This window comes from Phocoena phocoena, chromosome 14 (assembly GCF_963924675.1).
Source record: "Phocoena phocoena chromosome 14, mPhoPho1.1, whole genome shotgun sequence".
NCBI classification, from domain to species: Eukaryota; Metazoa; Chordata; class Mammalia; order Artiodactyla; family Phocoenidae; genus Phocoena; species Phocoena phocoena.
This window is the reverse complement of record NC_089232.1, coordinates 70,247,363-70,263,652: the sequence shown is the minus strand read 5'-3', so window position 1 is coordinate 70,263,652 and position 16,290 is coordinate 70,247,363. Positions and strand designations below refer to the sequence as shown.

At 37.8% G+C, this 16,290-nt stretch overlaps 1 protein-coding gene across 1 annotated transcript in view; it reads right to left on the bottom strand.

Moving 5' to 3' along the window:
* The window catches only part of DTNB (dystrobrevin beta), a 221,397-nt gene that overhangs the window by 192,715 nt on the left and 12,392 nt on the right, over positions 1 to 16,290 (bottom strand). Inside the window, exons 2-3 of the mRNA XM_065890926.1 lie at positions 14,684 to 14,764; positions 10,856 to 11,069 (exon numbers count right to left, since the gene is read on the bottom strand). Of these exons, the coding sequence (XP_065746998.1) occupies positions 10,856 to 11,069; positions 14,684 to 14,764 (295 nt within the window). The remainder of the gene's footprint in view (positions 1 to 10,855; positions 11,070 to 14,683; positions 14,765 to 16,290) is intronic.

Below are 16,290 nucleotides of genomic sequence, written 5' to 3'. Positions count from 1 at the left end.
TTAATAATTTATTTTAATAACTTTATTTATTTTTTCTTTCTTTCTTTTTTTCTCCCTTTTCTTCTGAGCCATGTGGCTGACAGGGTCTTGGTGTACTGGCTGGGTGCCAGGCCTGTGCCTCTGAGGTGGGAGAGCTGAGTTCAGGACACTGGTCCACCAGAGACCGCCCGGCTCCACGTAATATCAAACAGCGAAAGCTCTCCCAAAGATCTCCATCTCAACGCTAAGACCCGGCTCCACTCAATGACCAGCAAGCTACAGTGCTGGACACCCTATGCCAAACAACTAGCAAGACAGGAACACAACCCCACCCATTAGCAGAGAGGCTGCCTAAAATCATAATAAGGTCACAGACACACCAAAACACACCACTGGATGCAGTCCTGCCCACCAGAAAGACAAGCTCCAGCCTCATCCACCAGAACACAGGCACCAGTCCCCTCCACCAGGAGGCCTACACAACCCACTGAACCAACATTAGCCACTGAGGGCAGACACCAAAAGCAACAGGAACCACGAACCGGCAGCCTGCAAAAAGGAGACCCAACCACAGTAAGTTAAGCAAATGAGAAGACAGAGAAACACACAGCAGATGAAGGAGCAAGGCAAAAAAACACCAGACCAAACAAATAAAGAGGAAAAAGGCAGTCTACCAGGAAAATAATTCAGAGTAATGATAGTAAAGATGATCCAAAATCTTGAAAACAGAATGGAGAAAATACAAGAAACGTTTAACAAGGACACAGAAGAACTAAAGAGCAAACAATGATGAACAACACAATAAATGAAATTAAAACTTCTCTAGAAGGAATCAATAGCAGAATAAATGAGGCAGAAGAACGGAAAAGTGACCTGGAAGATAAAATAGTGGAAATAACTATTGCAGGGCAGAATAAAGAAAAAAGAATGGGAAGAATTGAGGACAGTCTCAGAGACCTCTGGGACAACATTAAACACACCAACATTCGAATTATAGGGGTCCCAGAAGAAGAAGACAAAAAGAAAGGCACTGAGAAAATACTTGAAGAGATTGTAGTTGAAAACTTCCCTAATACGGGAAAGGAAATAGTCAATCAAGTTCAGGAAGCTCAGAGAGTCCCATACAGGATAAATCCAAGGAGAAACACGCCAAGACACATATTAATCAAACTATCAAAAATTAAATACACAGAAAAAATATCAAAAGAAGCAAGTGAAAAGCAACAAATAACACACAAGGGAATCGCCATAAGGTTAACAGCTGATCTTTCACCAGAAACTCTCCAAGCCAGAAGGCAGTGGCAGGACATATTTAAAGTGATGAAAGGGAAAAAGCTACAACCAAGATTACTCTACCCAGCAAGGATCTCATTCAGATTCAGTGGAGAAATTAAAACCTTTACAGACGAGCAAAAGCTAAGAGAATTCAGCACCACCAGACAAGCTTTACAACAAATGCTAAAGGAACTTCTCTGGGCAGGAAACACAAGAGAAGGAAAAGACCTACAAACACAAACCTAAAACAATTAAGAAAATGGTAACAGGAACATACATATCAATAATTACCTTAAATGTAAATAGTTTAAATGCTCCACCCAAAAGACACACACTGGCTGAATGGATACAAAAACAAGACCCACATATATGCTGCCTGCAAGAGACCCACTTCAGACCTAGGGACACATACAGACTGAAAGTGAGGGGAAAGAAAAAGATATTCCACGCAAATGGAAATCAAAAGAAAGCTGGAGTAGCAATTCTCATATCAGACAAAATAGAGTTTAAAATAAAGACTATTACAAGAGACAAAGCAGGACACTACATAATGATCAAGGGAAGATCCAAGAAGAAGATATAACAATTGTAAATATTTATGCACCCAATGTAGGAGCACCTCAATACATAAGGCAAATGGAAACAGCCATAAAAGGGGAAATCGATAGCAACACAATCATAGTAGGGGACTTTAACACCCCACTTTCACCAATGGACCGATCATCCAAAATGAAAATAAATAAGGAAACACAAGCTTCAAATGATACATTAAACAAGATGGACTTAATTGATATTAATAGGACATTCCATCCAAAAACAACAGAATACACTTTCTTCTCAAGTGCTCATGCAACATTCTCGAGGACAGATCATGTCTTGGGTCACAAATCAAGCCTTGGTAAATTTAAGAAAATTGAAATCCTATCAAGTATCTTACCTGACCACAACGCTATGAGACTAGGTATCAATTACAGGAAAAAATTTGTAAAAAATACAAACAAATGGAAGCTAAACAATACACTACTAACTAAGCAAGAGATCACAGAAGAAATCAAAGAGGAAATCAAAAATACCTAGAAACAAACAACAATGAAAACACGACAACCGAAACCCTATGGGATGCAGCAAAAGCAGTTCTAAGAGGGAAGTTTATAGCAATACACTCCTACCTCAAGAAACAAGAAACATCTCAAATAAACAACCTAACCTTACACCTAAAGCAATTAGAGAAAGAAGATTTAAAAAACCCCTAAAGTTAGCAGAAGGAAAGAAATCATAAAGATCAGATCAGAAATAAATGAAAAAGAAATGAAAGAAACAACAGCAAAGAAAATAAAGCTAAAAGATGGTTCTTTGAGAAGAAAAACAAAATTGATAACCTATTAGCCGGACTCATCAAGAAAAAAAGGGAGAAGATTCAGATCAACAGAATTACAAATGAAAAAGAAGTAACAATTGAAACTGCAGAAATACAAAGGATCATGAGAGATTACTACAAGCAACTATATGCCAATAAAATGGACAACCTGGAAGAAACAGACAAATTCTTAGAAAAGCACAACCTTCCAAGACTGAACCAGGAAGAAACAGAAAATATAAACAGACCAATCACAAGCACTGAAATTGAAACTGTGATTAAAAATCTTCCAACAAACCAAAGTCCAGGACCAGATGGCTTCACAGGTGAATTCTATCAAACATTAAGAGGTGAGCTAACACTTACCTTCCTCAAACTCTTCCAAAATATAGCAGAGGGAGGAACACTCCCAAACTCATTCTACAAGGTCACCATCACTCTGATACCAAAACCAGACAAAGAGGTCACAAAAAAAGAAAACTACAGGCTAATATCTCTGACGAACATAGATGCAAAAATCCTCAACAAAATACTAGCAAACAGAATCCAACAGCACATTAAAAGGATCATACACTATGATCAAGTGGGGTTTATCCCAGGAATGCAAGGATTCTCCAACATATGTATATCGATCAATGTGATACACCATATTAACAAATTGAAGGATTAAAACCATATGATCATCTCCATAAATGCAGAAAAAGCTTTTGACAAAATTCAACACCCATTTATGATAAAAACCCTCCAGAAAGTAGGCATAGAGGGAACTTACCTCAACATAATAAAGGCAACATATGACAAACCCACAGCCAATATCGTTCTCAATGGTCAAAAACTGAAGCCATTCACTCTAAGATCAGGAACAAGACAAGGTTGTCCAGTCTTGCCACTATTATTCAACAGAGTTTTGGACGTTTTAGTCACAGCAATCAGAGAAGGAAAAGAAATAAAAGGAATCCAAATCGGAAAAGAAGAAGTAAAACTGTCACTGTTTGCAAAGGACATGATACTATATGTAGAGAATACTAAAGATGCTACCAGAAAACTACTAGAGCTAATCAATGAACTTGGTAGAGTAGCAGGATACACAATTAATGCACAGAAATCTCTTGCATTCCTATAAACTAATGATGAAAAATCTGAAAGAGAAATTAAGGAAACACTCCCATTTCCATTGCAACATAAAGAATAAAATACCTAGGAGTAAACCTACCAAAGGAGACAAAAGATCTGTAGGCAGAAAACTATGACACTGATGAAAGAAATTAAAGATGATACAAACAGATGGAGAGATAAACCATGTTCTTGGATTAGAAGAGTTAACACTGTGAAAATGAGTATACTTTCCAAAGCAATCTACAGATTCAGTGCAATCCCTATCAAACTACCAATGGCATTTTTCACAGAACCAGAACAAAAAATTTCACAATTTGTATGGAAATACAAAAGACCCCAAATAGCCAAATCAATCTGGAGAAAGATAGAGCTGGAGGAATCAGGCTCCCAGACTTCAGACTATACTACAAAGCTACAGTAATCAAGACAGTATGGTACTGGGACAAAAACAGAAATATAGATCAATGAACAGGATAGAAAGCCCAGAGATAATCCCACGCATATGTGGTCACCTCATTTTTGATAAAGGAGGCAAGAATATACAATGGAGAAAAGACAGCCTCTTCAGTAAGTCGTGCTGGGAAAACTGGACAGCTACATGTAAAAGAATGAAATTAGAGCACTCCCTAACACCATACACAAAAATAAACTCAAAATGATTAAAGACCTAAATGTAAGGCTAGACACTATCAAACTCTTTGAGGAAAACATAGGCAGAACACTCTATGACATAAATCACAGCAAGATCCTTTTTGACCCACGTCCTAGAGAAATGGAAATAAAAACAAAAATAAACAAATGGGACCTAATGAAACTTCAAAGCTTTTGCACAGCAAAGGAAACCATAAACAAGACCAAAAGACAACCCTCAGAATGGGAGAAAATATTTGCAAACGAAGGCAACTAACGAAGGATTAATCTCCAAAATTTACAATCAGCTCATGCAGCTCAATATCAAAAAAACAGACAACCCAATCCAAAAATAGGCAATAAACCTAAATAGACATTTCTCCAAAGAAGATATACAGATTGCCAGCAAACACGTGAAAGGATGCTCAACATCACTAATCATTAGAGAATGGAAATCAAAACTACAATGAGGTAACACCTCACACCAGTCAGAATGGCCATCATCAAAATATCTACAAACAATCAATGCTGGAGAGGGTGTGGAGAATAGGGAACCCTCTTGCACTGTTGGTGGGAATGTAAATTGATACAGCCACTATGGGGAACAGTATGGAGCTTCCTCAAAAAACTAAAAATAGAACTACCATACGACCCAGCAATCCCACTACTGGGCATATACCCTGAGAAAACCATAATTCAAAAAGAGTCATGTACCACAATGTTCATTGCTGCTCTATTTACAATAGCCAGAACATGGAAGCAACCTAAGTGTCCGTCAACAGATGAATGGATAAAGAAGATGTGGCACATATATACAATGGAATATTACTCAGCCATAAAAACAAACAAAATTGAGCTATTTGTAGTGAGGTGGATGGACCTAGTCTGTCATACAGAGTGAGGTAAGTCAGAAAGAGAAAAACTAATACCTTATGGTAACACATATACGTGGAAACTAAAAAAATTAAAAAGTGGTTCTGATGAACCTAGGGGCAGGACAGGAATAAAGACTCAGACATAGAGAATGGACTTGAGGATATGGGGAGGGGGAAGGGTAAGCTGGGACGAAGTGAGAGAGTAGCATTGACAGATATACACTACCAAATGTAAAACAGATAGCCAGTGGGAAGCAGCCGCATAGCACAGGGAGATCAGCTCGGTGCTTTGTGACCGCCTTGATGGGTGGGATGGGGAGAGTGGGAGGGAGACGCAAGAGGGAGGAGATATGGGGATATATGTAAATGTATGGCTGATTCACTGTTATAAAGCAGAAACTAACACACTATTGTAGAGCAATTATACTCCAATAAAGGTGTTAAAAAATAATAATAAATTAATTAATTTTTAAAAAATCAAATGCAATACATGGACCTTATTTGAGTCTCAAATTGAACAACATAAAAATAAAAATTTGTAAGAGAATTAGTGAAATGGATATTTTAACATATTAATGAATATTTATATTAATTTTCAGGTGAGATAAGGGCATTATGGTAATTTTTTTAAGGCATCCCATCTTTTAGAGATATGTATGCACTGGAATATTTACATATGAAATGGTAACGACATATGAGATCTGCCTTGAAATAAGTCAAGAAAGTGGGGAGAAGGGAGGCGGAGAGCCTGGGGATATAGATGAAATAAGACTGGCCATGTACTGGTAATTATGGAAACTGTGTTACGGGCACACTGTTACTATAATATTCTTTCGATGTTTGTATATGTTTGACATTTTTCTTTAAAAAACATTTTACGAAGAAGACATCTTAAGTAAAAAAAAAATCAAGCTATAAATTGGGAGAATATATGTGCAACACACATAATCAAGAAAGGATTGTTATCTAAATTATAGGAAGAACTCTTACAAATCAATATAAAAAGAAAAAAAACACACTAGAATAATGGGCAAAAGACACAAAGAGGCATTTCACAGAAGTAATAAATATGGCCAAGAAACATATGAACATGCTCAGTAATCAAGAAAATGCAAATCAAGATAACAATGAGATGTCAGTTAGCAAAAACTAAGAAGTCCAAGAATTCTAAGGCTTACAGAATGTGAATCAAAAGGATCTCTTATGTATGGGTACAATTTGGAAAATTAATTTTATACTTTCTAAATATCAGTTCAGAGTGAAGCTGAGCTTTCATATACCCCACAGCTCAGCAATTCTATTCCTCAGTTTAGAACCAAGAGAAACACTTGGACACAAATAAGAATATTCCAAGCAGAGTTGTTTCTTAGAGCAAAAATCTGGAAAACACCAGAATGGTATAGAAACACAACAGAATGTTATATAACAGTTAAAATAACTGAACTATAGATAAATGCAACATGAATGAATCTTTAAAATATGTTACTGGCTGAAAAAAATAAATCAGATAATAGTACATTAGTATGGCACTCTTTTTAAAATATTTAAAATTAAACAACACTTTCTTTATGTCCATACATGTGAACAAAAATGGTTTTTAAGACGCAAGGAAATGATAATACAAAATCAGAATAGGGTTTGCCTTAGTTAAGTGAAGTTCAGTGGGATGGGTTAGGAGATAAATGTAAATTATTGTCAATGTTCAAGTTCCTGGGTCAGATAGTGGGTTGGTGGATGTTTATTATTTCTAAGAATGTTTGAGGGAAAAAAGAGTATATAAAAAAAAATCACTTAGAAGCTATAGCAGTAATCCAGGCGAAAAATGATGCTGGTGGTCTGGGATGGTAGCAGTAGGGATGGAGAGAAGTACATAGACCTGAAGGATATTCAAGAGGTAGAAATGAAAGAACTTGGTAACTGACTGGATGTGGGAGCTGACAGAGAAGGAAGTTATAATGACTCTCAGGTTTAAGGAACTGGATGGGGAGTAGGACTATTTAACAAGAAAGAGAACCACAAGTTTATAATGCACTTCAAGGAGTTCAGTAGTGAACATTGTGGTCATCACCTTCATATCTAGTCCAAGCATCCCCATGATGAGGCAACACAGGGTGAGGGTGAGAATTTAACTATCCTCTGCCCCAAAGGCACAAATCCTTTGTTTCAGCTAAAAAGCCTACCACTTACACATACATGGCCCAAACGCACATACCTGGTGGAGGCTCAGGTACTTTTGTTCAGTGTTGAAAGAAAACTGGCTCTCTCCCCCACCTAGACTTGACAGGAAGCATTTAGTAGCTGTAGCAGGCATTTTTTGAAGTCAGCATAAGGATGAAACTAATAGAAAAGAAGGTCAAAGCCAAGACCACTATAAAGACACACAGGGATTTCCCTGGTGGCCCAGTGGCTAAGACTCCACGCTTCCAATGCAGCGGGCCCAGGTTCGATTCCTGGTCAGGGGACTAGATCCCACACGCCACAACTAAGAGTTTGCATGCCACAACTTAAGATCTCGCATGCCGCAGCTAAAAGATCCCCCATGCCACAACTAAAGACCCGGCGCAGCCAAATAAATAAATATTTTTAAAAAAAAGAAGAAATGCAGCCAGGGCCCTGATTCAACCACAGTCCTGTCTCTGGCTCCTCTGTTATGTGAGCCTATTGCTCCAGTTACTGTGAAAGCCCATCTGAGTAGGCTTTCTATTGCTTATAGTTGAAGATGTGGAACTAACACCGAGGTTGGAAACAGAAAGGAGGTTTATAAATCCCAAGCTCTAAATCACTAAATCAGCTCAACTGAAGAAGAGGAAGGAAGGTTTCCTATCCCTCACACTGGGAATTTGGATATCCTTGTTATCAAAAACAAAAAAAAGAAGAAAAAAATGTTGGTTAGAGCATCACCTGTTGTACCTTCGGACCAGACCATGTACCTATGATACTGTAACTGTGGTACTGAGGACCTGAAACAGGAAAAAACTGAGGCTAACAGAATGTTTTGGCTATTCCTCATAGCTTAAAGTCTACACACAGATGTTTATAGTATCATTCTTCATACTTTTCAATGTTTTTAATTGTCCAGTGTGAAATATTTTAAATCTAAGTATTAAAAAAATTAATTCCTAAGAAAATACATGCTTAAGGGAGAAAGTCTTAGATCCTATTTGTTCCTGATGATTGTTTTAGGGTCTCACAATCTATTATAATAATCAGAAACAACCTAACCAAAAATTTGACTATGAATTTGGAGGTGAGGGAATTTAATAATTAAGTTAATTGCTGTATTCAAATTTTAACTTTGAGAAATTATGAAATACAAAAGCTTGAAAAGATCAGTTAAAATAATAGGAATTCGGGCTTCCCTGGTGGTGCAGTGGTTGAGAGTCCGCCTGCCGATGCAGGGGACACGGGTTCGTGCCCCGGTCCGGGAAGGTCCCACATGCCGCGGCATGGCTAGGCCCGTGAGCCATGGCCGCTGAGCCTGCGCGTCCGGAGCCTGTGCTTCGCAACGGGAGAGGCCACAACAGTGAGAGGCCCGCGTACCGCAAAAAAAAAAAAAAAAAAAAAAAAATAGGAATTCTACATACCAAAGGGACTCTCCAGCCTAAATAACAAAGTGGCCCATCTATTAAAGAGACTACTACCTTTGGAAGTATTTAACGACAAAATGCCCTGATTTTCAAAAATAAAATTCTGATAACCAGATCCTTTCTTTTTTCCAGTACATGAAAGCCAATTTCAAATTTCCGGAGAGCTAACTAAATAAGCTCTTATCATATGAAGAGTTCAAGGTCAGTAAAGAGGTGATGATTTATTCTGATGCCCACGGTCAACATTTTAAACAGGATATGACTTGAGAATTACCAAACTCACCCCTGCCATACTATATTCTTTACTCTTAGCTCATTCATCTCTTTTTGCTTTCCTAGTTCTCTTCAGTGCGCCCTCCTGCTGATTTACTGTCTCTTTTTTCTTTTCCTTTGTCTCTTTCTGCCTGTGTCCAGCTTTCTCCCACTGTGTCCCAGGACACCTCTGTACCTTCTGCCCTTACCTTTGGTCTTCCCATTCTCCCTTTTGCTATCTCTTCACTCTCTCTTCTCCTCCCTTCTTTAGCCATAGTACTTATTTGATATAATTATGGAGTCAAAGTTCATAATCTCTGCTTTATCATTTTTAGCTCTAAGACGACTTTTATTTCTGACTTTAAAAAGTTTCTTCAATTAATTTGTGTTGTGTGGCCCTGAAGTGACTTACTCAGTGAGTCAGTGTCACAATAAGGTGCTGCTTACTCACCACAGAATAATGTTTTTTACTAAGGTTTTTAGATCAGAAGAGTCATTCCTTGGACAGTATAAACTTAACCTACCAGATTAACTGCTAAAAAAAATGGCATTAGAATTCTGGGACATATGCTACATGCACACTCATGTTTTAAAAATTCAAATTTCTTTAAATAATTTTTTATTAATGGATGGAATATCTAATTTGATAACATCTTATAAAAATGTGGGGGCTTCCCTGGTGGCGCAGTGGTTGAGAATCTGCCTGCCAATGCAGGGGACACGGGTTCGAGCCCTGGTCTGGGAAGATCCCACATGCCGCGGAGCAACTGGGCCCGTGAGCCACAACTACTGAGCCTGCGCGTCTGGAGCCTGTGCTCCGCAACGAGAGGCCGTGACAGTGAGAGGCCTGTGCACCGCGATGAAGAGTGGCCCCCGCTCGCCACAACTAGAGAAAGCCCTCACACAGAAACGAAGACCCAACACAGCCAAAAATTAATTAATTAATTAATTGTTTTAAAAAAGTGAATTTAGTGAGTGCCTATGTTGTGACTTGGCCTTGACATTTGTATGGTTTTACCATTAATTCACAGAACCCTCAATATTATGAAGTATAACTAATAGCATTCTACAAATATATGAACTCATTTTCCTACAGAGAGAAAAATGAAGCAGAGAGAATTAACCCATCCAAATCACACCGCTGATAGTACAGCAGGGATCAGACACCTGAACTCCTGGTTCCCGGAAAATAAATATTAACCTCTGTGCTTCCATCATTTATGATTTCGTTTTTATTTTTTATCATACCAACTTAATTCTCCATACATACAAATATAACAACTCATTTCTGTTTTAATTTGGAGGACATTTAGTTTTCTCCTATTGTTTTAAGGTTTAGAACACAATGTTCTACATTGAAAAGAATTAAAATAGAATCCTAAACATAAATAAAGAGAAAACAAGGTACTACAGTCCAAAGGCAATTGCTATTACATAGTAAAGAAAAGTTAGTTTTAAAGTCAAATAGAAAGCCTCATAATCAAATGTACCACTTAGCTATATTTCACTGGATAGAGAACAGCTATATTAAGGTACCGACAATTTTACCAAACAATCATGTCTCAAGTGTTGTGAATCTCCCTAATGTTACAGAGGTTAATATGTGACATGCCCCAAGACAGTAAGTCACTCTGGCATTTAATCAGTCTTTAGAAGGGACTTGTACTAATTCATTTCCCTTTTAACTGTGATTCTAAGTTGACAACCCTTGGCAAGGCAGTACAGAAGAAGGATGATTAGAAGAGAAACATTCTTAAAATGGATTAAGCAGGGCAGGTACTAGCCTGTCATATGCAGCAATCATAAAGTTGAGGAGGAGGCTGATGGACTGTTCCACACTGATTTGGTGAGTAGAAGGAAGGCGCTTGTTCAGCTGGTAGTAGATGGATGAGATGACGGTCTCGAGGCGAGACACACTGATCTCAGTGGTATGGTCCAGTGTATTAAGGCCATTGTCTCGGAAGGCTTCAATCATGTTCCAGATATCAACAAGATGGACTGGAACACAAAGAAAATAAACTTTGTGTTTATTTTGTCAACACAAACTTTGTGTTTATTTTGTAACTTTCTCAACAATTCAAAAGTTTTAATTCAGCAGAAAGATATAAGAACTTTACATTTACTTATATTTAATAGAATAGTGAAGGGTGGCAGAATATGTCACCCCAAGATATGCCACTTTGGCATACGGAGTAGTTTGAGCTAAAGACGCCTGAAAAACAGCAGATGCCAAGAAGGACACTCTGACCTCCCCTTTTCTTCCCAAAAGCAGGAAGTAAAAGTCCCATGTGAAAAATGCCCTCCCTGTTCCAAGAGGAAAGAAACATCCTCATCACCAGAGACAGTGAATTGAGTCTGAGTGAAATCTGCAGACTTCGTTAAAATAGCTCTTATCTTTAGTCTCCTGACATATTTTAGTTATTTTTCCACAACTGCCACTCTTTGTTCAACTTAGTATATAAGCACTTAGGCCCACTCACTCCTTTGGGTTTTCATTTTCCTATGGGGGCTCCCATGTACATGTAAAAATCCATATGCTTTTCTCCTGTTAATCTGTCTTATGTCAATTTAATTCTCAGGCTCCACTGGAGACCCTGAGAGGGTAGAGGTAAAGTTTTGCTTCCCCTTTGTAGCTTCAAAAATACACAATGAAAATGTAACAGAACCTCAAAGAGACAAATTCACAGGCTTTGTGGGAGATATTAACACACCTCTCTCAGCAAGTGACAGAGCAAACATACAAAAAAAATAAGTGCAGTCATAGACAAACTTACAACTAACAAGGCAGGCATAATGGACACTATATGAAGTCCTGCCCCCAGTGATTAGAAAATACGCTTTATTTTCAATAACACAAAGAACATGTAAAAAAACTGACCTTATCCTGAGTCATAAAACTAATCCCAATAAATTTTAAAGGATTAAAATCATATAAGCCATGCTCTATGATCAAAATGAAATTGTCAGAAATCATTATCAAAAAGAAAACTTTTAAAATAAACTTTAGAAATGAATAAACACACTACTTGGAAATTTCCTTAATCTGATTAAGGATATCTACAAAAATCTGCAGCAAATTACTTAATAGTAAAATGTTGAAAGCCATTCCTCTGATATTGGGAACAAGATAAGAAATGCCCACTGTCATCATTCCTATCATATTTCAAATCCTAACCTATATAAATATGCAGTAATTATCAGTACAAGTACTGGAAATAAAAGTAACTGTCATTATTCAGAAATGACAAAATTACACACATTGAAAATCATAAAGATTCTGCATGTATATCACTAAAATTAATATTTGAGTCTAGAATGACTGCTAGGTACAAATCAAGATATGAAAGTCACTGTATTTCTAAATATATACCAGGACTCAGGAATAAATCCAATAAAGGATGTGCAACATCTCTACCAAAAAATATATAAATTAGCAAAACTTAAAGACCTAAATAAATGGAGGGATATATCAGGTTCACAGAAATGAAATCTCAACATGGAAATACATCCATTCTCCCCAACTTGATCTACAGATTCAGTGTAGTCCCAACAAAATCCCACAGGACTATACATTAAAAGGATGAATTTTATTATACGTAAATTATACTTTTAAAAAAAAAATGAAGGAAAGAAATCCCAGCACAAATCTTTGTTTTTGTTCATTTTTAGTAGAAATTAACAAGCAAATTCTAAAATTTGTGTGAAAATAAATGTAAAAAGGCCAAGAATGTCTCAGACAATCTTAAAAAGTAAAATAGAACAAAAGTACCCAGAACATACTATAAAGCTCTAACAGTGATTATTGGTATAAGGATAGACAAACAGACCAATGGAACACAAAAAGTCCAAAAGCAGATCCTCTCACATATGGACACAGCTATGAACATTCTTGTACATTTCTCCTAATGAATATGAGAAAAAGATTTTTTTAGTAATGAAGAAAAAGGATGGTCTTTTCAATAAATAGTGTAGGGTCAACTGAACATATATATGGAAAAAATGAAATGTGACTCCTACTTATAATCTGGAGTAAAAAAAATTTCAGGTGGGCTGAAGAATCATATGTGACAAAATAAAACTGCTAGAACAATGCATTTTTTACTTTATATTACTAATGCCACTAGCCTGGCTCAGCCCACACATAGACTATTGTGTTCCAAGAATAATTATGGGAAGAAGTATAAAAATGGTAGTTCCTGTAGGACAGCGGTTTTCAAACTTTTTGACAACAACATGCAAATATATTTAAATCAACACACACACACGCCTCTAGATATATAAAAAACACGTTTCACAAAATACTTTACCACATAAGCTACGTTCTGACTTTTTTTTCTTTCTCTTTTTTTTTCTCCATTACATGCTTTAAATTCTGGCTACAGCTCACCAAAACAGTTTCAGGAACCATTAACAGGTCACAACCCATAATTTGAAAACAATGCTTTGGGAAACCAGACAAGAAACAGGACTTCAGTCTAGGATGGTATGGTAAACTCTTTGGAGAGAATTTTAAGCTAGGATTTTTGAGTAGGACTTAAAGTAGTGTAGAAGTATTTAAATATAAAGTGACTTGTCCAAGGTCACGGGTTTATAATAAATGACAAACAAAACCTGGAGTAAAACAGGTTTTCCCATTCTAAGGCTAATGTTCTTTCCATTACACAAAACAGTTTTTCATTAATACACACACACACACACACACACACACACACACACACATCTGAGAAAAGTACAATAATTCTAAGTTAGTCCATCTGCACACAAATTAAGAAAGATTTTATATGCATTTTACAAATATTTTAATTTACGTATTTTATAAGTAGCAATTGTGGAAGCAACTGCTTATAGAAAAGGCTGATTTGTGTTATATTAAGTTTAAACAAGAAAGTTAACTTTCATTATGCATTTACCAAATTATTAGTTTTTCTTTCTCTCCAGAAGCTGATAAACTGTATTAACTTTACATAAAACTTTGTATTAAAAACAGTGACAAGGAGAAATCAATTCTCCCATTTAAAGAATTAATTAATCTTGGGACTTCCCTGGTGGCGCAGTGGTTAAGAATCCGCCTGCCAATGCAGGGGACACGGGTTCAAGCCCTGGTCCGGGAAGATCCCACATGCCGCGGAGCAACTAAGCCCGTGTGCCACAACTACTAAGCCTGCACTCTAGAGTTTGCAAGCTACAACTACTGAGCCCGAATGCCACAACTAGTGAAGCCCGTGTGCCTAGAGTCCATGCTCCACAATAAGAGAGGCCACCGCCATGAGAAGCCCGCGCACCGCAAGGAAGAGGAGTCCCCACTCACCGCAACTAGAGAAAGCCCGCGCACAGCAACAAAGACCCAACACAGACATAAATAAATAAATCGTTTTTTAAAAAATAAAGAATTAATTAATCTCAAAACTAGTTACCTTATTGAGTTTCTTAAATATTTTGAGGGACACCCAGAATAAATTAACAAGCTCTTTCCATTACAAAGCTTATATTCTGATAAACACTTAAGACAAAATAATTCAATTAACATTACAATATGACTAAAACACATTAAAATCTTCTATATTATCAAGAGCTCTATCCAGCTATCATAGAAATGAGTAGAAATGACTTACGGTTGCATCGTTTTTGCACAAATCGCAATTTGCAAGCTGTTCTGTAAGTTGATAGTCGTATGACATCAAAATTCTGAGCACCTGAAAAGGAGCAAATAAAAAATCTTCAATTAGATTTACCATTTAATTTCCACATGCTGGGGAAGTGACTCTATTCCATTGTGTTGGCACAGTCTATACACAACATGTCAACAAGGCCCTCTTTGGATAAAACACAAAGTGGGGAAGAAGGGTTAAAAATGCTTTCTGCGTGCCCACTCCATGCCAAGCACGATGTCAGCAGTTTTGCCTATATCATCCTATCTGCTACCCTAAGAAAACTCTGAGGGGAGGACCACTCATGACTTGAGTGAATGAACTATGTATTCCGCAAAATGAAAAAAAGTGGTATAGTAGGGAAGACCCTAGCCCAGAGTCAGGAAAGCTAAATTCCAGCCCCAGTCTGACCACCAACCATAGGCCATGACCGTGGCCATGTTACATTCCTTCTTCTCAGCCTCAGTGTCCTCATCTATAAAAGGGGGAACTGGACCAGCTGATCTCTAAGTTCCCCTTCCAGGTCTGTGGCAGCCTGTGTTTTTCAAAAAAGGGACACAACAGTATTTCCAGACCAGTATTTTTATGTGCCTCTAGTATGCTGCCCCTCCCCATCAAGAACTAAAGATTATTTCCCTCCACCTGCACCTGAGGACACTGTGACTGCCTCAATGAATAGAATGTGGCAGAGGAACACTGCCTGACTTCTGAAGGTGGGCGATAAAATGTGGGACAGCTTGTCTGTGCTCTCACTCTCTCAGGATGCTTGCCCTAGGAACCTGGACACCATTGTTGTGAAGAAGCCCAAACTAGCTGATATGGAGAAACCACACAGAGACACCGATACCCAGAGAAACTGAGTCCATCAGCTGAAAGTCAATAGCAATTACCAAACATGTAAGTGAGCAAGGCAACAAATGATCCAGCCCTGAGTCTCTGAGTCTTCCAATGGAGGCCTGAGACATCATGCAGGAAAGTCAAGACATAAGCACTGGACGCTGTTCTAATTTTAGACCCAAAAAAGGTATAAACAAAATAAATGACTGTTTGGGGATAGGTAATATATAGCCACAGTAACTAGAACAAAGCCTAAATTATATGAATCTATAAATCAAACTTTGTTTTCATTTCAAAATTTGCTGTAGGGCTTCCTCGGTGGCGCAGTGGTTGAGAGCCGAAGCAGAGGACATGGGTTCGTGCCCCGGTCCAGGAAGATCCCACATGCCGCGGAGCAGCTGGGCCCGTGAGCCATGGCCGCTGAGCCTGCGCATCCAGAGCCTGTGCTCTGCAACAGGAGAGGCCACAACAGTGAGAGGCCCGCGTACCGGGGTGGGGGGGGAATTGCTGTCTTGAATTTTAAGGCCACTTTAGGGAACTCTGGCCTCCAGCGTGAGTTTTTTTATTTCACCTATGCTGCCTTTGTAAGATCTGGCAGCAACTTTTGATTCAAAAAAGGCAAAGTGAACCAGCACAAATTATCTTATACCAATATCTACAGTCATCTTTCATTTCTGCTCATAGAAAAAAAAAGGAAGGATTTTTCCAGGTTTTTGGTGAAAGTAATATTTATT